This window comes from Suncus etruscus, chromosome 9 (assembly GCF_024139225.1).
Source record: "Suncus etruscus isolate mSunEtr1 chromosome 9, mSunEtr1.pri.cur, whole genome shotgun sequence".
In the NCBI taxonomy this organism is placed as follows: domain Eukaryota; kingdom Metazoa; phylum Chordata; class Mammalia; order Eulipotyphla; family Soricidae; genus Suncus; species Suncus etruscus.
Window position 1 is genome coordinate 59865487 of NC_064856.1, and position 23097 is coordinate 59888583.

Consider the following 23097-nt stretch of genomic DNA (forward strand, 5'->3'; position numbering starts at 1 on the left):
TGGAATCCCAAATGGTTCCCTCCAGCATAGGAGTGATTTCTGCATCCAGAGCCAGGAGTAAGTGCCTCTGGGTGTGGCCCAAAACAAAGAAACAACAAAAAATCAACAAAAGGAAAGACTAAAAGGAGCAGGGCCAGATGGGTGAACAGTGACAGAGTTTATGGGGTGAGACACCCTACAAACACACAATGGGGCTGCCCAGAGCTAGTGTTTGTATAGGGGCATATTAGTGGGAGGCACAGGCCTCTTGGGCTGAGCTGAGATTTCAGTTCAGGCCTCAGCAAGCACCTGCTCATATCATGGTTCCATGAGGGACCCTTGACTGTAAGTAAAAACTGCAAGAGGGGATGGGGGATAGGAGGTAAGGTCCCTAAAGGAAAGTTGGTGCTTTTCAGCTGTTAGGGGAAAAAAATAGTTTGAAAGTTGGCACAATAATACAGCAGGTAGGGCATTTGCCTTGCAAGTGACCATCCTACATTCATTCTCCAGCATTCCATATGGTCCGTCAAGTACTTCAGGACTCATTCCAGAGCACCACAGTACTAGAATAAGCCCTGAGCACTGTTAGTGTGGTCCACCCTCTACCAAAAAAAAAAGAATGAAGGAAGGAAGGAAGGGAGGGAGGGAGGGAGGGAGGGAGAGAGGGAGGGAGGGAGGGAGGGAGGGAGGGAGGGAGGGAGGGAGGGAATCTTTTGAAGAGTTGGAGAGACAGTACAGTGGATAGGATGCTTGCCTTGAATACAGCCAACCCAGGTTCAATCTCCAGCACCCTATGGTCCCAAGTACCACCCTGGCAGGCTCAGGGACCCATCTGGGATACCAGGGATTGAATCTAAGTCCTAGGTCATCCACGTGCAAGGCAAAAGCCCTACCACTGTATTATCAGTCCAGCCCCCCAATCAATTTTCTATTCAAAGCACTGCTTCCCCAGCAAATGAGTAAAGCAAAAGTTCAAAGCACTGCTTCCCCAGCAAATGAGTAAAGCAAAAGACTCCGACATACAAACATGCATGAACCTTGAATTCTCCCAATTTTCCAATTTATCTTTAACAATATGAGACACCTTTCCCTGAACACATAAAAAATTCCAAAGCTCTAGGTAACTATGAACTAGGAATTGCTGATAAACACCTATATAAATACACACACACACACACACACACACACACACACATACACACACACACACACACACACTTTGGCCATCTGATTATTTCTCATAAACTGCATAATTACAAGCTAAAAACAATAAATACATTAGTTCTTGTGGTATTATTATTAGCTCCTAAATGTTATTTACCTCTGAAATGACAGAGCTCCCTAAAGATATGGCCGATTCTGGCACTAAGAGAAAGCACAAGATAATCCTGGAATGTCTTCTTGTCCCAAAAAGCAAAGACAAGCACAGCAAGAAAAATGATATCCATGTCATAAGGAAATAGTAGTCAGCTTGAATGAGTTCTCTCAGGCCAAATGAGGGTTAACTAAACATTAAAATAAGCAGTGACAGAATATCAATTATTTTTATAAAAGAATATATATATATATATAAAAATAATGGAATCTCTTAAAGTTTGATGAGGAATAAGGCACTCAAAAGTTTCAAAGCACTCCTCCAAAAAGTATTATTTATTTTATAATGAACAAGCCTGGTAGGTGTTTCTTATGTCCAACACATCAAAAATTATCATTTAGGGGCCGGGTGGTGGCGCTAGAGGTAAGGTGCCTGCCCTGCCTGTGCTAGCCTTGGATGGACTGCGGTTCGATCCCCCGGTGTCCCATATGGTCCCCCAAGCCAGGAGCGACTTCTGAGCACATAGCCAGGAGTAACTCCTGAGCATCACCGGGTGTGGCCCAAAAACCAAAAAAAAAAAAAAAAATTATCATTTATAGAACTGAATTTTGTTGCTACCACTTGCAGGATACAATAAGCATGACTTCATGATTCCTACTCAAGTACATAGTATGTATGAATCCAATCATTTTAGAGAGAAAAAACAAAATAAAGAACAATATACATAAAGAAACATAATGGCGAAATAACCAATGCCCAAAGACAATGGAAACAAAGAAATGAGAGGGGGCTGAAGAGATAGTACAGCAGGTAGGGCATTTGCCTTGCAAGCAGTTGACCCAGGTTCAATCCCTGGCATCCCATGGGCTGGCTCCCCAGAACCTGCCTGCAGTGATTCCTGAGCAATGCAGATGTAGCAAGCAAAAAAAAAAAAGAGGAGGAGGAGGAGGAGGAGGAGGAAGAGGAAGAGGAAGAGGAAGAAGAAGAGGAAGAAGAAGAAGAAGAAGAAGAAGAAGAAGAAGAAGAAGAAGAAGAAGAAGAAGAAGAAGAAGAAGAAGAAGAAGAAGAAGAAGAAGAAGAAGAAGAAGAAGAAGAAGAAGAAGAAGAAGAAGAAGAAGAAGAAGAAGAAGAAGAAGAAGAAGAAGAAGAAGAAGAAGAAGAAGAAGAAGAAGAAGAAGAAGAAGAAATGAGAACTGGGACCAAAAGATAATACAGATGATAGGGTGCTTGCCTAACACACAGACCAGCCCATCAGAGTTCAGTCCCCAGCATCCCACATGGTTACCTGAACCCCGCAGGAGTGATTCCTGAACAGAGTGGAAGTAACCACTGAGTACTGTTGATGTTGATGTAGCTCCAAAACAAACAAACAAAAAAAAAACATAAGAATTGGTATCCAGTAGGAAGCATGCCTTTGGCAGTGGTGTGCAAGAAGACAGAACTGGAAGGAAGAAGCACTATGGTGGAGAGTACAGAATTCAAGAGGAGGAGGTGATGCTGAAAGGTGATCAAGTGTTATGCAGGAAGCCCTAATAGTACAGTAAATTACAGTGCAAAACTTACCCCAAAAAAAGCACCTTTCATAGACTGGTAGATGAGAGGCAAAGGGGGAGGGGGACACTGAGAAAGTGGACACTGGTGAAGGAATCAGTGTTGAAATACTATATGCAGGAAACCTAATCATGCATAACTTTGTAATTTGCAATACAGGACAATAAAAAAAGTAACTGCTGAATCTTTCCACACATTGCCCCCAAACGTGTAAAGATGATAAAAGTTAACAAAAGATGAAGGAATTTTTTTAAGATTTGGGAAGACTAAAGAGACAGGAAAAATATAAACCATGATTTTTACTTCCTTTGCCAGTAAAGTTTAAATGGCACAATCAGGGGGCCGGGTAGGTGGCGCTGGAGGTAAGGTGTCTGCCTTGCAAGCGCTAGCCAAGGAAGGACCGCGGTTCGATCCCCCGGCGTCCCATATGGTCCCCCCAAGCCAGGGGCGATTTCTGAGCACATAGCCAGGAGTAACCCCTGAGCGTCAAACGGGTGTGGCCCAAAAACCAAAAAAAAAAATAAATAAATAAATAAATAAATAAATGGCACAATCAACAAAACTAGAACCGGTGTAAGAACATGATGGAGGGTAGTATCAGTGTTGATTTCCTGGTTTTGGTGATTGTATTATTGTTAAGAGATTGCAAGCTGAAAAATATCCTTGTTTATTTAAAATGCACACCAAAGCATTCTGGGGTAACAGGGCACTGGGTCAAACGCTTCCTCTCAAATGTTTGGGGTGAAGGAATTCTCGGTAAGCATACTTACAAGTTTTCTGCAAATTTGTGTTTATTTTAAAGCAATTTTAAGTGAGGGGGGAAAAACAATGTTGCAAAAGAAGACATTAAAAACACACTTGGTGGCCCCAGAGAACTACTGGGTGGGTATAGTTTAAAAAAAATTAATTCGGGCCGGAGAGATAGCACAGCGGCGTTTGCCTTGCAAGCAGCCGATCTAGGACCAAAGGTGGTTTGTTCGAATCCCGATGTCCCATATGGTCCCTCGTGTTTGCCAGGAGCTATTTCTGAGCAGACAGCCAGGAGTAACCCCTGAGCACTGCCGGGTGTGGCCCAAAAAAAAAAATATATTAATTCTTCATATTGTTAACTTCAGAAAGAGACAATAAGTCACGCAGCATTACTGGAAATAACAAAATTTTGAAGCCAGAAGATACTTTATATATATATATATATCCCAACTCCTTCCCTTAATAGTTGACCTGAATCAGGTCATGAGTGATTAAAAATTAAAAGTATAAGATTTCCACTAAGGGAAGTAATCAGGAGAGAAACAGTTAAAGGGGTGGTCTCCAAGAGTTCTACTCAGAACAGTTGTATTCTGATGCCACTAAGGTTGTGACATCAGCACCATACAATCTCAGTGACCTCCTCCGAAAAGAAAACTGAAGGACCTAATCAACGGATAGCTAAAGTTCCTTGCAAACGTGAATTACCCGAAACTGATGTGTTTCCCGGGTTCAATACATCAGCGGTAATACAAAAAGGACGCCAAAATACAAAATAAACATGCATGAACCTTGAATTCCCTTAATTTGCAACTGTCCGACTAGTGTTAAGATGCAATGCATTCATCATAGTGCTCCTTAGGAAGTAAACTTTGTGAAGAATGAAAAAAAAAAAGAACAACAACAACAACAATATATATAAAAAGTTCCGGGTCTGTTGAAGTGGTTACTTCAAAGCGTTCAGGACCAAGTAAATAAATAGCTCAAAGGGCAGAGAGAGGTGCAAGCTTCACAAGTGTGTGTGGGGGGGGAGCCCCGTTTCTATCTCCAGCTGAGCAAGGTCCCCTCAAAGAAACCCTAAGGAACAACACACAAACACATAATTGGGTGAAAGAGCTCCAGCATTGAAATCAGTGTGACCAACAACAACAACAACAGCAACAACTAGGAAAAGCAGGACTGGAGAGATAGCATGAAGGTAAGACGTTTGCCTTGCATGCAGGATTTGGTTTGAATCCCGGCATCCCATAAGGTCCCCCCAAATGAGCCTGGCAGGAGCGATTTCTGAGTGTGTAGAGCCAGGAGTAAACCCCTGAGCGCCGCTGGGTGTGACCCCAAAAGCAAAAAAAAAAAAAAAAAAAAAAAGGATCGTATTCGGGATCCTTCCAAGATGACAGTCACATGGGGTATGAAAGAGAACCAGGAGCACGTCCTAAAAAAATGTCTCGAAGCGGGAGGAGCCTTTCCCCCTGCCCTGCAAGGAGCACCACTCTTGCAAGGGGGGCAAAGGGCGGACTGAACCCCGACAGCGCCTGGGGAGGGAACGCCGGACTCTGGGCACTCACTTCCTTTGGGCGAGGACAGCCCCCTACGTCACGGTTACTCACTCCCTCGCTGCCCAGGGTGCGGGACAGTCCAGCTTCGAGGAACTCAGTACAGTTGGCTGCGGCCCTGCGAGCCGGAGCCGGGACAGGCCCGCCTGGGGCCAGGGCAGGCCAGGCCAGGCCAGGGCAGGGCAGGGCCGGCCTCTCCCTTCCCCTGCCTTCGCGCCGGCCCCTCAGCCCGCCGCCAGGCTCTGCGGGGCCCACCAGGCCGGATGCCCGCCCACTCCGGCCCCGCTGCAGCCGAGGCTGGGGCGCGGGGATGCCCGGCTGCGCGCTGCCCGCTGGCCAGCCGTGGACTCAGGGCCGGGGGCGGGGAGCCGGGGGGCGGCGCCCTGCCCTGCCCTGCACCCTTACCTGGTTTCTCATGGTCGTAGCCCACCACGATGAAGTAGTCGGCCAGGCGGGCCATGGCCGCCGCCGCCGCCGCCTAGCCCGGGAAGCGGGTGCCCGTCGCCGCCCTCGCCGCCACCGCCCACCGGGCCCGGGAGCGCTCAGCATGTTCCCTGCAGCGGCAGCAGCAGCGGCAGCGGCGGCGCGGCAGCCATGTTGGACGCCCGGGGCGCGCAGTGCGCATGCGCCGCGTCTCGTCTCGTCGCGCCGCGCCTGCCCCGCCCCCGCGCGCGCCGGCTCCGGGCGGTCAAGTCCGGCGCCCACCGCACACGCAGCCCCGCGCCGCGCCGCACCGCACCAAGCGTCACCACATCACACCCGCGCTCGGGCTCAGGCGAGCGGGCGGCCCGGCCACTTCTCGCCACCGCAGTGGTGGTGCTGCAAACTTTGCAGCCTGGCTGCTGCACCCCTGTAGCCCACCAACACCTTCTCCCACCCCCTCTGTGACCCCTAAAATTAAGGGGTTCTTCCCTCCTCCTCTATTGGATTCTTTTTGCATAATCGGAAGAAGAAACGGGGTTCTCCAGGAAAGTGGACGGTTTCCCCTCCCTTCCCCCATTCTCCGGCCCTCTCCCTGGACTGCCAAGCATGGAATTTGCACCGCCAGGGCTTTTGCTGCACGTTTCCTGTTTATGTTGTGCGGATGGGAATTTGAAGAACAAGCCGCTGAGCCGGCGGGGGAGGGAGAGAGCTTTTGCGCAATCTGCTGGGGCGCCTTGGGCTTCAGGAAAGGGGTGGGCTGCAGGGATGAGCCCCGGGTTCCCCAGGAGCCGGACAGGGGGATGTTCATGGAATGTCACCAAAGAAAGTGGCATCCCCTCAGGAACTCCTAAGCTGGCCCTGGTTCAGAGTACCAAGGGAGACCATTTTTCTCTCTCCCCAGGGGAGTCCCTCTTAATCCTGTTGTCGCTGTCTAGAATTCTTTGCAGCCCAGCAGGTGGGGACTCTCAATATCCATCTCTGTTCAAACAGTAAAAAGAATTGGTCTCGGAATAGCATCTATGGATTATCTGGTGGTTCTGCTTTTTGCTGACCTTCTGATGAATCATTTCCAGTCCGACTGGAGAGAGAGAGATACCGAGAAGAACTTACTCGTTTGTTCACAGCTCACGAAATTTTATTAACGAGATGTCACAGGTTTTGCTTCCGTGGTTTATGTGACCAAATTGAGGTTGCTGGTGTTTCCTGGGTTTGCAAATTATCTTCATTGTTGCAGAGCATTGCCCATTATTATTTGAGAATTTGACTGTTGGCCATATACTTCTAAGAGCTCTTAGCAAAATGCCATGGTGCCTAACAAATATTTCTAAAGAGTCAATGTACAATCCCCCCCACCCATTAAAAGCAGGAAGTTGTAATGCCTTGAACTCTGAAGAGTAAATTTAGCCAGTTGGTGTCAATATACAGATCCAGGGTATTGTGAACAAGTTCACAGTATTCACTAGAAGAACTGAAGCTGGGGTTGTAGCTCTATAATACAGAGGATACTTAAGCTTGCCTTGCATGCAGCCAAGCGATCCCCAGAGTCCCATTTGATCCCCCCATGCCTGCTAGGAGTGATTCCTGAGCACAGAGCCATGAGTAAGCCCTGAACATTTCCTGGTGTGACCCCCTCCCCCCCCAAAAAAAAAAGAACTGAAACTCCCCTGAAGGAATTCCTGAACTCTAGGATTAATCTAATTGCTGTGGTCAAACTGATTTAGTCTGAGAAGTTCAAATAGTAGCAAGGTTAAAAAGAATGATCAGGAGGAAGATGAGTCCTTGAGTAATGACGGCTAGCTCATTCTCACAGGACTGACTACAAGATGCCCACAGAGCCTGAGAAAGACCATACCCACTCCATCTGCCCCAGCACCTCCTCTATGCCCCAAAATCAAACAAAAATTCATCTTCTTAGGAGATATTCTACTTCTTTTTCTTTCTTTTTTAATTTTTTTTCCTTTTTGGGCCACACCCTGGCCACACCCTGTGACACTCAGGGGGTTACTCCTAGCTATGTGCTCAGAAATTGCTCCTGGCTCCAGGGACTATATGGGACGCTGGGGATCAAACCAAAGTCTATCCTGGATTGGCCACGTGCAAAGCAAACACCCTACTGCTGTGCTATCACTCAGGCCCCGAGATATTCTACTTTTAAGCCACCCTATTAATACCTTGTATTATGTCAGGGATGTCTTATAAGTTTCCATTTTGCTCTTTGGAAAAATTCAGAAAAAAATACATATCAGAAAAAGAATACATATTCAGAAAAAAAATACAAAGCTATCATATAGTTGGTAGGGCACTTGCCTTGCACACAGTCAACTGGGTTCAATCCTAGTCTTTCCATATGGTCTCACAAACACAGCCAGTAGTAATTCCTGAGTGCAGAATCAGTAATAACTTAGAGCATCATTGGGTGTGACCCAAAAATAAAATATAGAAAAACATGTTAGGGGGGAGCTAGAGTAAGGCAGATAGGGCACTTGCCTTGCACATGGCTGACCCAGATTTGATCCCCAACATTTCATATTGTCCCTGAGCAATGCCAGAAATTATTCCTAAGTGCAGAGCCAAGAGTAAGCTCTGAGCTTCGCCAAATGTGGCCCTAAAACAAAACAAAAGACAAACGTTTTTGTATAATAACCTTTCAAATTTTTAAAATTATTGAAACAATGCAGTTAAAAGGTTATTCATAATACAATTGGTGTTATTTTCACACTTACACGTTATTCATGATTGAGTTTTATTCACACAATGTCCAACACCCTTCACCAGTACACATTTCCTGCCACCAGTGTTCCCAGTTTCCCTTCCGCTCTCCCTTGCCCCCTCCCCTGCCTGCCTCTGAAGCAAATATTTTCTCTCTCTCTCTCTCTCTCTCTCTCTCTCTCTCTCTCTCTCTCTCTCTCTCTCTCTCTCTCTCTCCTCTCTCTCTCTCTGTCTCTATCTCTCTCTCTGTCTCTCTCTCTCTCTGTCTCTCTCTCTCTCTCATTCCCCCTATAGACATTATGATTTACAATATTGTTACTGAGGAGTAAGTTATTGACCCAGAATGATCATCTCCAACTATCATTGTCATAGTGGTCCCTTCTCTGCTTCGCTGCGGTAACTGCACTCCCCACTATTTATGGCAATCTTCCTACAAAGAACTGGTCCACCTGGCCCTCTTCTCTATTGTCTCTGGATATAAGTACCATACTATCTTTATATATATATATGTATATATATATATCACTCATTTGTGGTGTACATACAATATACATACACCACAAATGAGTGTGATTATTCTGTCTATCCCTCTCCCGCTGAATCATTTCGCTCAGCACAATACTCTTCCACTCCGGTTCCCCAATTAATGTTTTCTTTTTTTTTTGTTTGTTTGTTTGTTTTTTTTTTGTTTTTGGGCCACACCCGGTAACGCTCAGGGGTTACTCCTGGCTATGTGCTCAGAAGTCGCTCCTGGCTTGGGGGGCCATATGGGACACCGGGGGATCGAACCGCGGTCCGTCCAAGGCTAGCGCAGGCAAGGCAGGCACCTTACCTTTAGCGCCACCGCCCGGCCCTAATGTTTTCTTTTAAGAGTTTCATAGTATTGGCTCTTCTGGGGCTAGATAGCTAATACAGTGATAAGTATTGCCCTGAGAATCACTAATTGTGACCCAAGAAACAAAACAAAGCAAAACAAAGACATAATTTTGACTGCTCTTCTATACAGACAACTGATCCATATGAGTTAGTTTTTATATATGGCAAAGATAGAGATAAGATAGAGATCCATTTTATATTTTTTATTTTATTCATTTATTTTTAGGGTGTTTGGGGTTGTATCAAGTGAGACTCAGTGGTTACTACTTGCTCAGAGCCCTAGGACCATTCCTGGTGTTGCTCAGGAGATCATTTGGTATTATGGATCCAAACAGTGCCTTATGCAAGGAAAGCATGCACTCTGGGCCCTCATTTTATTTTTTTAATGGTGTTTTTATTCAATGCATAAGTATTGTTTATATTATTTTGTTTTTAAAATTTAAATTTACCTTTTGCAATCTGAAAGTCAAATGCTGTGTTGTTAAGCATATCTTATTTATTAGGTCATTGTTAAGCTACCAGATCATTTGCAAATAGATGTTGGGCAATAAAATGACTTTACATATATCAAGCAAATTTATAAAAGTGCTATTTGTTTATATAGGCACAGGTGCATATTTAACAGATATTGGAGCTGTGTTTTGCTTCTTAATGAAGAACTGCCAATTGGCTGAACTAATAAACTGATAAGCTGTCTAGGCAGCTTGATTCTGAGGTTTGCTAAAGGAAACACCATCAACCACAATAACCTTTCATCAAAGAACAAGGGAGTAAAGCAAGACCAGATTTGTTATATTGAAGGCTGGCAGGATCAGGAAGGCAAAGAAGAACATGCAAGACAAATATGGTATATAAACAGCAGATGCCTTTCTTGGACACTTTAGAAGATTAGAGGAAGCCAATTAAGTGAGCAACAATTTTAAGCTCTCTACTTCTATACCATCAGTGATGATGGAGAAAGTGGTTAATCTGTACAGACATTTCAAGTGTTTCCTGTGGTTAGCTACCACAGTTCAGAAATGTGGTGTGAGAGTTAGACTTCACAAAGCATCTGCAAGCAGAGCTGGGGCCCTTCAAATAGGCTGTATTAACCACCTCCAAAGGAGACTGTAACAGTAGAAAATGTCCTGATCCAATTGCTATATCTATGTTCAATCAGTTGTCTAAAAAAAAAATGTTAACTTTTGAAACCAATCTTATCTTAGTTTCAGCATCACAGTCATCACTACTTTCATCACTGCTTTTTTTTTTTTTTTTTGGTTTCGGGTCACACCCAGTGATGCTCACGGGTTACTCCTGGCTATGTGCTCAGAAATCGCTCCTGGGCCCGGAGAGATAGCACAGCGGCGTTTGCCTTGCAAGCAGCCGATCCAGGACCAAAGGTGGTTGGTTCGAATCCCGGTGTCCTATATGGTTCCCCGTGCCTGCCAGGAGCTATTTCTGAGCAGACAGCCAGTACTCCTGAGCACCGCCGGGTGTGGCCCAAAAAAAAAAAAAAAAAAAAAAAAGAAATCGCTCCTGATTTGGGAGACCATATGGGACACTGGGGAATCGAACCATGGTCCGTCCTAGGTCAGCTGTGTGCAAGGCAAATGCCATACCATTGTGCCACCGCTCCAGCCCCACAATCATCACTTCTATTTTGATTCTATTTCCCAAATATATAAAGTCTTCTCTATACACTAACAGCCCACTATCTCAGCCATACCACTTTCCATCTGACTATACCAATGGTTTCCTAACTTATTTCCTTGCTTCATAGGTGTTTTCATATTTTTTGTTTGTTTTTGTTTTTGGGGGGTCACACCCATTAGCGTTCAGGAGTTACTCCTGGCTCTACGCTCAGAAATCGCTCCTAAAAAAGAAAGAAAGAAAAGAAAAACAAATTCCTCCTGGCAGGCTTGGCGGACCATATAGGATGCTGGGATTCAAATCACCATCCTTCTGCATGCAAGGCAAACTCCCTACCTCCATACTATCTCTCCGGCCTGGGTTTCAGATTTTTTACACAGGTAAAACCTAAAGTTAAAAAAGGACTACATGGGAGCCAGAGTGATAGTATAGCAAGTAGGATGCTTACCTTGCACTCAACAGACCCTGGTTTGATACCTGGCATCCTTTATGGTCCCATTAGCTCTCCAGAAGTAGTTCCTGAGTACAGAGCCAGGAGTAACCCCTGAGCATTGCTGATTGTGGCTCAAACTCCACCCCCCAAAAAAAACCCGATTTCTAGGCTCTAGTTCCCTAAGCCTGTCCATTAAGTTCTATATATATATCATTACTTCAAACCTGAATGCTATTTAGATGGCTAAAGTATTCTTGGTGAGGTGTTCATTTTGTTGAATTTTAGGTCATACCCCTCCATACTTCTTAGACTCACAGAATTTATTTGGCAGAGCTATTGTATATCTAATGAGCTCTGCTTCTATGTAAGTTCTTTCTTGATATTAATGCTTTCAGTACTCTGCCTCCATCTTTAGACTTTATTGTTTTGAATACAATTTGTCTTGGAGTTTTCCTTCAGGCCTTTTGGATCTTGGTACCTGTAATCCTCTAGGAAATTCTTATTGATAATTTTTTGGGGGGCCATACCCAGCAGCACTCAGTGACCATATGGAATGCTGAGGATCAAATCCAGGTTCTTCCTGGGTTGGCAGCGAGCAAGGCTAACACCTACCACTGTGCTATGTCTCTGACCTGTGATAATTTCTTTTTCTTTGTTTGTTTGTTTTATTTTGTTTGTTTTTTATTTTGTTTTTGCCAAACCCAATGTACTCAGAGCTTACTCCTAGCTCTGCACTCCAGAATTACTCCTGGTAGGCTCGGAGATCATATGGGATGCCAGGGATCAAACCCATATTGGCTATGTGGAAGGCAAGCACCCTATCCATTGTAGTATCGATTTGGCCCCTTATTAATGATTTCTTTAATTATTGTTTCTTCGATTATCTTCAGGTACTCAGATGACTATTATATTGTTGTATATTGTTCCTTTTGATCTCATCCCATAGTTCTCTGAATGCTATTCATTTCTTTTCAGCCTATTTTTTACCTTCTCCTAGCAGTATCTTCCTCGTCTTGAAGCTACTTGATCTTTTTCTCAATTTCTGTTATTCTTCTATTTAGAACTTCTATTAAATTTTTTTATATTACATACCATGTTTTTTATTTCCGGTTGTAGCTTTTCATTTTGACTCATACTTTATTGCACTTTGCTGACTACCTGTGCCATCATTTCTTTACACTTGTTAAATGTCCTCATTATTGTGTCACTAAAAACAATGTCTCAGGGTTTACTGGTATTGTTTATGTGTTTGGTGATACTGTTTTCTCTCATTGAATTTATTGTGCTTCTGTGTTTCCCACTGGTTTTCCAGTGTTCTTCCTGTGCTGGGGAATGAGTCTTTATAGTTAGACCCCTGGAAAATGCTGAGAGATTAGACTCAGTTGCTCTCTTCTCTCTGCCAGTTTCACCAAATGATAGGGAGAATAACTGTCAGAAGTGTATAATTTGTTGTGCTGTGGAGTGGGCCTGTTTACATGATGCAGACAGTTGTGGAGACTGTTGGAACTTCAACAGAAGGGAAGGCTCTGCCTCCCTTTCCAAATTAGATCCAGTGGTATCAGCTGGAGGCAAGCATTGCCTGGAGTCGTGGAGCAGCAAGCAGAAAACCACAGATTCACTCTATCTTAGGCCTAGATTTGGGTGTGGGAAGATGACTGAGAGAAACTGTCCTATAGTTACTTCAACATGTATGAAGCAGATGTATGAAGTACCTCTGATGTTAGCTTGCTAACATGATAGATTGCTCACTGTTTTTTCTTAGACTGCTCATTTATTTGGTAAGTAGGACATCTATCATTTTTGAAGTCTGATAGGAAAAATAATGTAGGAGCTTTTATCCAAAAATTATTGAGCTTAAAATCAGTGACAAGCAGAACTTTAAGTCAAATATAGGATTCTGTATGAATAAACAAGTCCTATACCTATTAAGGTGGCTTTGTTAATAAAACCTAGTGATGTGTATGTGTACATGCACAACATATAAGGGAAAATTAATAACATTATAGGAAAATATAGAGCTTCCTGAATTTCTCCAGAATGCAAAGACACCAATTCCATCCATATTCTCTAAATCATCACCACATTTAAGAATCAAATAGGGCTAGACCTCTCCAGAGACCCTCCAGATCTCTCCAGAGATATAGTACAGCATTGAAGGCACCTGCCTTACACGTGCCCAGCACAGGTTCAGTTTTTACACTACATATGTTCCCCTAAATTCTGCCAGAAGTGATTCCTAAGCACTGTCAGGTGACCAAATAAAAATGTCTGGAGACTATACTACTCCTAGAGATATACTTTAGGAACACAAAAACACAATACAAAAATGTCTTCTGTACACCTATATTTATTGCAACACTATTTACAATAGCTTGAATCTGGAAAAAACCCAGATGCCCAACAACAGATGAGTGGCTAAAGAAACTGTGGTACAGGGCTGGAGAGATAGCATGGAGGTAAGGCATTTGCCTTTCATGTAGAAGGACAGTGGTTCGAATCCTGGCATCCCATATGGTCCCCCGTGCCTGCCAGAGGCGATTTCTGAGCATAGAGCCAGGAGTAACCCCTGAGTGCTGCCAGGTGTGACTCAAATAAAAAAAAAAAAAAAACTGGTACATATACATAATGGAATACTATGCAGCTGTCAGGAAAAATAAAGTCATGAAATTTTCTTATACATGGATGTACCTGGAATCTATTATTTGCTGAGTGAAATAAGTCAGAGGGAGAGAGAAAGACGCAGAATGGTCTCACTCATCTGTGTAAATTAAGAAAAATAAAAGACAGTATTGTAATAATACTCAGAGACAATAGAGATGAGGGCTGGAAGGACCAGACTATGCTATGAAGCTTACCACAAAAAATGATGGGTGCAGTTAGAGAAATAACTACACTAACAACTATCATGACAATGGTAATGAGTGACAGAAATAGAATGACTGTCTCTATTACAGGCAGGGGGTGGGGAAAGAGGGAGATGAGGGGGCATTAGTAGTGGGAAGTTTGTACTGGTGAAGGGGGATTTTCCTTTTTATAACTGAAATCCAATTACAAACATGTTTGTAATCATTGTGCCTTAATATATTATAAAAACAAACAAACAAGGGCTGTAGAGAGAGTATAGTAGAAAATGCATTTGCCTTGTGTTCTATCTCTAGAACAAAAAAATAATAATAGAAAAAATATCTTTTACATAAATTTATATGAGGCTGAATGTGTGGCTTGATGATAGAGCACCTGCCATAGACTTGTGAGACTCAGAGATCAACATCCAGCAGGCCCCTACATCACATAACACAATCCCCAGTGCCATACAAGCAACACCACATATACAACAACCCCCATACAATTTCTTCTAGAAGATCTAGAAGATAAAAAGATACTTACCATACCAAATTCATCACCAAGGTGCCAACATCCCTCCATCAAAGTCCATTGTACCCCTCAACCCTTTCTTGTCAACTCACTCTATGACCCTATCTATACACCATTACATTTACACACATGCCTTTTCCTCTCTTCACAACATCTAGTCTCTCTACTCTTTCTTTTTTTACATTTTTAAATTTTTATAGAGACCATAGTGACTTGCAAGTTTTTCACAGTTGTATTTCAGGCATATAGTGACAGTGAATTAGGGCCATTCCCACCATCCGTGTTGATCTCCCTCCACCAGAGTTCCCAGCATGCATCCCAATACCTCCACCCTTAGACCCTTGGACTACTAGTGTAACAGGTCCATTTTGTGTTTAGATTGTTATAGTTTGAGTCTCTTGGTTCTATTGTCATTGACTTTGGTTTGGGTATTTAGAGCTGACTTTTTTATTTAACATCTGCTTAGTAGGAAATTCTAGTAGAACATTCTTGCTTGGGATATGAACTCGGGTCAAAACCATGGCATTGAAACTGTATCGCTTGTTATTTTTAACCTTAAATGCACCAATAATATAATTTGGTATTGTCCCTTTTTGCATAGGGAAATCTTATACAGAAATCTTATGCATAGAGAAATTTTACATATACAAAGAAATTCTTGGGGCCGGAGTGGTAGCACAGTAGTAGTGAATTTGCCTTGCATGCAGCTGACCCAGGACAGACACAGGTTCAATCCCCAGCATCCTATATGGTCCCCCTAGCTAGGGGCAATTTCTGAGCTCAATGCCAGGAGCACTGCAGGGTGTGGCCAAAAACTGAAAGAAAAGAAAGGAAGGAAGAAGAAAAGAAAAAGAAAGAAAAAAGAAAGATAAAGAAAGAAAGAAAGAAAGAAAGAAAGAAAGAAAGAAAGAAAGAAAGAAAGAAAGAAAGAAAGAAAGAAGAGAGAGAAGGAAGTTCGAAAGAAAGAGAAGAGAGAGAAGGAAGGAAAGAAAGAAGAGAGAAAGAAGGAAAGAAAGAAGAGAGAAAGAAGAGAGAAGGAAAGAAGAGAGAAAGAAAGGAAGGAAGAAGAAAAAGAGAGAAAGAAAGAAAGAAAGAAAGAAAGAAAGAAAGAAAGAAAGAAAGAAAGAAAGAAAGAAAGAAAGAAAGAAAGAAAGAAAGAAAGAAAAAGGAAGGAAAGGAGGAATGAAGGAAAGAAGGAAGGAAGGAAGGAAGGAAGGAAGGAAGGAAGGAAGGAAGGAAGGAAGGAAGGAAGGGAAAGAAAAAGGTTCTTATTTAATAAGGATAAACCCATAAATTTTCTAGTGCAGGGGTGCTTCCACTCCAAACGTTAGTCATAGGGATTTGACTTAATCTCAATCAACCAGATATCGACAATACCTCAAACCCTGGATCCTATCCTTAGAACTGGCACAGTTTCCTGCACCAGCACCAGGAATCAAATTCCAAACAAGTACTAATACCACTCTGGCACCAACTGGCTCCAGGGTAGTTTCACATGGCACCCTGACAACAAGAAAACAACTCAATTTGCGGGCAGGTTGTCCTACCTCACCACCTAATGGTGAGATGAAATCAGAAGGCACTCCATCCTAGGACTGTGCAGAAGCCAAGATCTCTAATTACAGAAGATCTCTAGTTATGACAACTGCAACTGAGCAGAACTTTTCCTGGGATCATAAAGGACAACTTTACCATAAGCTTCATTCTAGGATCTGTGCAAAACCAAGATCTCTAATTACAGAAGGCTGTCTCTGGCAACTACAACTGAGCAGAACTTCACCTGGAACCATAAACAAAGACCTTGGGGTTGGACAACCAACATGCCAGAATCTTGTAGTCAGATTTATATACATATATTACAAAGTTGAGAGAACTTTATATATATATATATTATATATAAGTATATATATTATATATTATATATAAAATTATATATATTATATATATTTGGGGGGGGGTTTGGGTCACACCCAGCAGTGCTCATGGGTTACTCCTGGCAGGCTCAGAGGACCATGCCGGGATTTGAACCACCGACCTTCTGCATGAAAGACAAATGCCTTACCTCCATGCTATCTCTCTGGCCCCATGCTTTATTTTTTTAAAAACAATTTTCTTCTTCTTCTTCTTCTTCTTCTTCTTCTTCTTCTTCTTCTTCTTCTTCTTCTTCTTCTTCTTCTTCTTCTTCTTCTTCTTCTCCTCCTCCTCCTCCTCCTCCTCCTCCTCTTCTTCTTCTTCTTCTTCTTCTTCTTCTTCTTCTTTGGCTTTTGGGTCACACGTGGCAGTGCTCACAGGTTACTCCTAGCTCTACACCCAGAAATCGCTCCTGGCAGTCTCGAGGGACTATATGGGATGCCCAGATGCGAACCACCAACCTTCTGCATGCAAGGCAAATGCCTTACCTCTATGCTATCTCTCCAGTCCTAAAATAATTTTCATTCTCTAAACTCCTTCATGCCATAACTCCTGAATGTTTTGAAAATCTTGTTTTTAAGTAAATTTTGTAAACAAATCCCCAACTAAGTGGAGACATTATAAGCCATATGAATAATAGGTGCAATCTGAATTTCATGTAATTAAAACATGTGAGAGACTGAATTGTATACACTGAGTAGTGCCTGTCTGAAATAAGTATGTAACACACTTAATGACATACTTTCAGTTATTCTTATTAATAAATTGTATGATTTATTCTTGCCCATGACTTTTCTGTAGGACTTGACTGTAGTCACACTGACTTTAAGGACCTTTCCCACAACATTGTTGTAAAAGAACCACCAAAAATGTTGAAAGCTCCATCCAAACTTTACTAAAAATAAGACCTGAATTTAGAGCCCCAAAGAAGTCAATTGGAATGTAAAAAGAAATGGAGACATAATCATCAATCGACACTTTAGCAGATTTGTGTCTGTATTTATGCTGTTTTATTACACTGCTTTGTTTACAAATAGCAATTCTTGAGGACAACATGGGTCTTCACTGACCAGTCATTTTCTTTTCTCTATGCCTGCCTGGGAGATTTAAAGATGTTTCTTCCTTCACTTCCTTCCTTCCTTGTACTCAGTGTGAATCTCTACAGTCACTACAACTTGCAGAACTCCCACTATGGTGTTTCCTTTTGCATCACACCATTCAACCTAAAATACATTCTAGTTGTTCCTCCCCACACACAATCTTTAATAAGTAACTTGAGTTTCCATGGGATTTGGGTAGAGGAACCGATGGGAAGGAAATAAGTGTCAAATTTGGGCACATTTTAATTTTTTTTCTACTTACAACACTGAGAATCCTGGAGTTTAAGTCGTAAATCTCTGACTCTTGTCACGAGCCCTCACCCCCATTCCTTTTCGATAATACAGTGTTCAAGTAAAATCGCGAGCTGCCAATCTAACCCTTTACTTAGAGAAAGACTTGGCTGGGTTCTCAGGTGACCAGTCTCAGTGCCAGAGCGACAGGCACACCTGGGCTGATAAGGAGCTTGCCAAGATTCTCGGGTGGAAATTCCTGGCACCGCCGTTGGCGTAGGCACTGGAGTCGCGCTAGCGGGAGCCCACACTCGGCTCCTGGGTGTGCTTTGCTTGCTAAGGCCACCGCCGGTCAGAATGAAGTTTGCTCCAAATGCACGTTTCAGGATCCTGCAGCCTGACCAAGAACTCGGCATCTACTCTCTCTCCCCAACCCCGAATAGTTTCTGCGGGGCTCTGCGAGGAGGCATTGAGGTCAAGACAGAGTTCTGTACAGAACGAAGTCCCTGTATAGGAGATGGTAGGAACTAGAAGGATCTGAATCCAGACAACCAGACCTTCCCTGGCTCAACGGGCGCCCTACTGTCCTTGACCTCCCCAGCAATATCAGGCGCGCTTTGGGAAATGAAAGTAAAACCTGTTTTGGTACAGACCCAGCTGGCTGCAAAGTAGGTCGCATCCTCAGCGAAGACAGAGCTGGTCCAGCGCAGAAGGCGCGAGAAGAGCCAGACATGCTGAGATGAAATGAAAGGAAGCAAAGGGAAACAGGAAACCAGCGAGAAAAACAAAATAGGGGCTGGGGAGGCTCCTGGAAACCAAGTGGGTCAGTTGCGAGTAACCTGCCATTGAGGGTGTCCGCAGATTAGCTGTTGAGTCAGTGGGTTGTAGTGACTGTCCTGTAATCAGTTGCTCTGGCTGAACCAACTGGTATCACCACTCTAATCCTGATTTCCCAAACTCTTTCAAGAACCAGACAGAAAACTCTGTCCCCTGCCCTTCTCCGGAACTCAGGTCTGCTCAGGTGACTGTTTTGGAGAAGAATCCTCAGAACAACTTGGTGGCATTATTCCTTTCCAGGTGCAATGTCCACAGTTCAGTTCTGAGAGCAAGTGAGTCCCATTCTCTGGGAAACTTGGAAATCAGAGATTTCCTGTTATGTAAACACAAGGAAACTAAGGCAAAAAAATGTGGTTTGTCTTCACCTCTTAATCCTGCCCCAGTTCATACACATGCAGACTGCCAAAGAGGTAAGGGCTGTCCATAGAGCTGTCCTGGCCTTCATTCTCTCAGTGAAGGTAGTGGGCAACTGAGGTAGTGGATGACTGAACAGCACAGGACCAAATGCAAGATGTACAGGACCCTGCGGGGCTAAGTTCCCTCTCCACCATGACCACCAGAGGGAAGAATGTAAGGTTGACCGAAGAATACATATAGGTGGCAAAGGTGCTTGGAGGTGATTTATCATGAAGAGATATGAATCTTTGAGCAGATACAAGAAGTCTCCTCTTGTCCTAGAGGATATGACCCTAGCTTAGAAACATCCACACAACATCCTAGCTGGCTATGCTTGGCTTGTAGGATTCTATTGCACCCCATCTTTGCTGTAACTTTTGTTTATATAGGGGTCACACTCTATGGTTACAGCTTACTCCTGACTCTGCTTGGAGATCACTCCTTGAGGTGCTCAGGGGATCATATGGGGTGGTAGGGAACAAAACCCAGAATGGCCTATGTAAGGCATGCTTCCTATGGGTTGAACCACACTCTGGCCTCTGGACAAGTACTTGTCTTATCTAAACTTCAATTATTTGGGGAAAAGGAGAAAACTTATCTTCCCTTTCTTGCCCAACTCTAGGGTGGATATGAGGTGAGGATCAAAGGAAATCAGGATGCGGCTGTATTTTACAGAACTGTAGCGCGATTAACATACATAAAACATTAGTGTGCTTCTTGGCAGCAAATCCTTGCATTTACAATAGGTGAATGACGGCTCAGAGGGCTGCCAGTCACGCTCTCAGGTTGTAACCTTATAAGGCATAATTGACTTATAAGGAAGGGGAGAAAAAAAAAAAGACCCAGTTTCTTTGTCCTAATTTTGGTTATTCCTTTATTTCCAAATAGGCATGTACCTTTTGGAACTTCAGATAACTTCCCCCTCCCAATCCCAATTCTCAAATCAGCCTTCCGAGCTTTGTCCCTATTGCGAAATGTTACTAGTTCATCCCAGAACCCGAAAGTTTCGATTACTGGGGGCGGAAAGGAGGGATCGCAACGGGAGACCCCCGCCCACTTCTATTTATTCCCGACTAGATTCTGCTCTGCTGGGTCCCTGCGAGTGCACAGGGCTTCGGGGTCGCGGCTAGGTCAGGAGTCGAGCCGGTAGGGGGCGCGATTTAGTCTGGCCACAATTTGGGAAGTCCCGAGCTCTGGGCTATCCCGAACTAGTACCCCCCCAAGCGGGCTCTTGCATTTCCGAACCAGGAGGCCTCACCCCCGGGTCCTGGGCCATGACCCTCCAAGAGCATGTAAACGTTCTCTGTTTCGCCCTGGCTTCTTTCTGAAAACTGTGTCCAGAGTCAGGGCCGTGGCATTTCCTGCACAGGTCTGCAGGAACTCATCTCTGACTTCTTCGGCCTCGAGGGACGCCCCCCAGGCCTCAACCCCACACCCAGAGGCAGACAAGGCACGCACCCGAGTGCAGGAACGCGCGCGCCCGAGGGAAGAAAGGGAGGGCGCGGCGAGGCCCCGCCCCATGCTCTTATAAAGTCGAGGAACCCGAGCCTGCCACTCAGTGTTCTGGTGACACTAGGCAGGACTTGTCGGTCTTGGCTTACCTCGAGTTCTGACCGCAGCTCGGGCGTCGGGGCTTGACCGCTGCCAGAGTGACGTCTTGGGACTTTCTCTTCCCAGATCTTGACAGAGCAGGTATGTGCTGCAGACTGGGCGGGTTAGGGGGATCAGTGGGGGGCAGAGACTCCTGGGAGCACTGGGTGAAGGGTCCGAATCATTTTGGAATGCCCCTTGCCAAATTGCGTTCCGCATCTCCCAGCTCGTGCAAACGGCTGCGAACCAAAGCCCCAGTCCAACTCCCGAAGGAAGCCGAGCACCTCTGGGAGCCTGGTAGTGGGCCAGATCTGTCACCCGGCCGGCGGGTGCAACTGGAACTGGCGTCTTTCTGCTCCTAGGAGAGATAAGCGTCTGTCTGAGCCAGACGGAGAGCGGGCAGAGCCTGTCCCAGTCCGAGGGCTCCCCGCCCGCCTGCAGTATCCCCGCCGCACGGTGCCGCAGGCCGGAGTGTTCACCCGGGGCTCCTCACTCTCTCTCCTTCTCCAGGGTCTGTGCTTCGCCGCCGGGATGAAGCTGGTTCCCTTCGCCCTGATGTACCTGGGCGCCTTAGCTTTCCTAGGCGTGGAGACTGCGCCGCTCGACGTGGCGTCGGAGTTCCGAAAGAAGTGAGTAGCTGGCAGCACTCTCTCCAACCCTAAAGTCTGGAAGAAGAGCGGAATTGGACGTTGATGCCCTGGGCTGGAGGGTGATGGGGTGGTGGTGGTGGTGGTGGACAAAAACGCGAAGAACGCGAGCCGGGATGGGCCGGGACTCCCAGCGACTCAAGTCTATTTTGTATTTTCTAGGTGGAATCAATGGGCTCTAAGCCGGGACTCCCAGCGACTCAAGTCTATTTTGTATTTTCTAGGTGGAATCAATGGGCTCTAAGTCGTGGGAAGAGAGAACTTCGGGGGTCCAGCAGCCAACCCGCCGTGGTCCCAGACTCGAAATCCGGGCCCGTGCCGATTGCCTCTCAGCCCCTAGACGAGAAGGACACCTCTAGAAAACCCGAGGCCAGGTGACTAATCGGGAGTGGCCGAGGAGGTGAATGGGAGGCCGGGGAGGGACCCCCTCTTCCAGAGTCAGCTCTGGGGGACGTCCCGATCGGGGCTTTAGGACAATTCCAAAGGTGGGAGCTCTTTCCAGCCCCCTCCTGTCTCATCCCCTAGGAAGGTTAGCGTTCCTGCGATCCGACTTTATAGGGGGTCTCACGTCGTCTTCCTTCCTCTCCCCAGCGGTCCGAACGTAGCCCGTCCCCGAGTCAAGCGTCAAGGACAGGGCAAGACCAGCCCGCGGGGCTGTCGCTTCGGGACGTGCACAATGCAGAACCTCGCGCATCAGATCTACCAATACACGGACAAGGACAAGGACAGCTCGGCCCCTCCGAAGAAACTTAGCCCCCAGGGCTACGGGCGCAGACGCCGACGATCTCTGCCCGTAGCTGGCGAGCAACGACGGACTCTGCTGGTCCCGGAGTTAGCAGCGGGCAAACCCCAAACTCTTCGGGCACGTCGAATGCTCAACAACTCCTTTTAGATGTAGGTGGCGGCGGTAGCACCGAGCATCCCGTTGACACTTCCCGGGGCCGAGGTCTTCCCGGAGCTAAAGCCCTGCCACCGACGGAGATGCCGGCGAAACAGCCCCTGCAGCTTCTAGGGGAGTGTCCTGGAAGCCCTCTCTCTCCTCCGGCGGCGAGTCTCAACTTTGCAGCTCCCCCTTTCTCCGAGACAAAAGTTTCTCTTCTTAATCGAGCCCAGATGCCCACGGGTGGCTGAAAAATCCGAGGGAGTGTATCTGCCAAGGCTCTCCAGAGAGGCCAAGCCGGGAATTCAATGCAGAGGACCCCCACCCACCAAGCTCAGGGGGTCTGAGCCACTGCTGTGTCCGCCCACAAACTGATTTCTCACGGGGTATCCCCCCCGGCTGGGGCGCAAGCCTCACTATTACTTGAACTTTCCAAAAAAAAAAAACACAACCTAGCGAGGAAAAGTGCAATTCGTGGTATATTAACAGAGGTAACTATCAATATTTAAGTTTGTTGCTGTCAAGATATTTTTAGGGTCATTTCAAATATAGAGATATTTTTGTACGTTATATATTGTATTATGGGCATTTAAACGAGTTGTCTTGTCCCTCTCCGCTCTTATTTTAATATGTGAATGTCTCAGCGAGGTGTAACGTTTGCGGCGTGGCGTGTGTGAGAGAGAGTCTGAGAGTTGAGATACTGATTTACCTCTTGTGCAAGAAGGAAACCCCGTGTCTGTACAATCTATATAAAATGGGTATTATGCGGAATAGCAAACTAATAAACTGTCTCCTTGATGATTCATTCTCGGCTCAAGCCTCTTGGGGAGGGAAGGGATTCCTGGGTCTGACCGGGAACTTGGAGGGGTCCCAGTGCAATACGATGCGCAACCGGGAAGGTGGCAGGCAGAG

The 23097-nt window shown here is 45.3% G+C and overlaps 2 protein-coding genes across 3 annotated transcripts in view; one reads left to right on the forward strand and one right to left on the reverse strand.

Moving 5' to 3' along the window:
• SBF2 (SET binding factor 2) overlaps nucleotides 1–5632 on the reverse strand; it is a 394504-nt gene extending 388872 nt beyond the window's left edge. Inside the window, exon 1 of one of the 2 annotated variants that reach the window (XM_049780980.1) lies at nucleotides 5551–5632. In XM_049780980.1, the coding sequence (XP_049636937.1) occupies nucleotides 5551–5605 (55 nt within the window). In that variant the 5' untranslated portion in view covers nucleotides 5606–5632. The remainder of the gene's footprint in view (nucleotides 1–5550) is intronic. The other variant, XM_049780981.1, reaches the window with a different exon arrangement.
• A 15034-nt stretch (nucleotides 5633–20666) lies between these two features.
• On the forward strand, nucleotides 20667–22197 carry ADM (adrenomedullin). Its single transcript, XM_049780670.1, has 4 exons — nucleotides 20667–20760; nucleotides 21169–21287; nucleotides 21530–21679; nucleotides 21897–22197. The coding sequence occupies exons 2-4, from the start codon at nucleotides 21190–21192 to the stop codon at nucleotides 22195–22197; spliced, it is 549 nt and encodes a 182-aa protein (XP_049636627.1). The 5' UTR covers nucleotides 20667–20760; nucleotides 21169–21189.
• Nucleotides 22198–23097: the final 900 nt, after the last annotated feature.

Coding starts and splice junctions, on each gene's coding strand:
- ADM (XM_049780670.1), top strand. CDS start 21,190: ATGAAGCTGGTTCCCTTCGCCCTGATGTACCTGGGCGCCTTAGCTTTC. Junction 21,288..21,529: donor GCGTCGGAGTTCCGAAAGAA/GTGAGTAGCTGG, acceptor TGTATTTTCTAG/GTGGAATCAATGGGCTCTAA. Junction 21,680..21,896: donor TCTAGAAAACCCGAGGCCAG/GTGACTAATCGG, acceptor TCCTCTCCCCAG/CGGTCCGAACGTAGCCCGTC.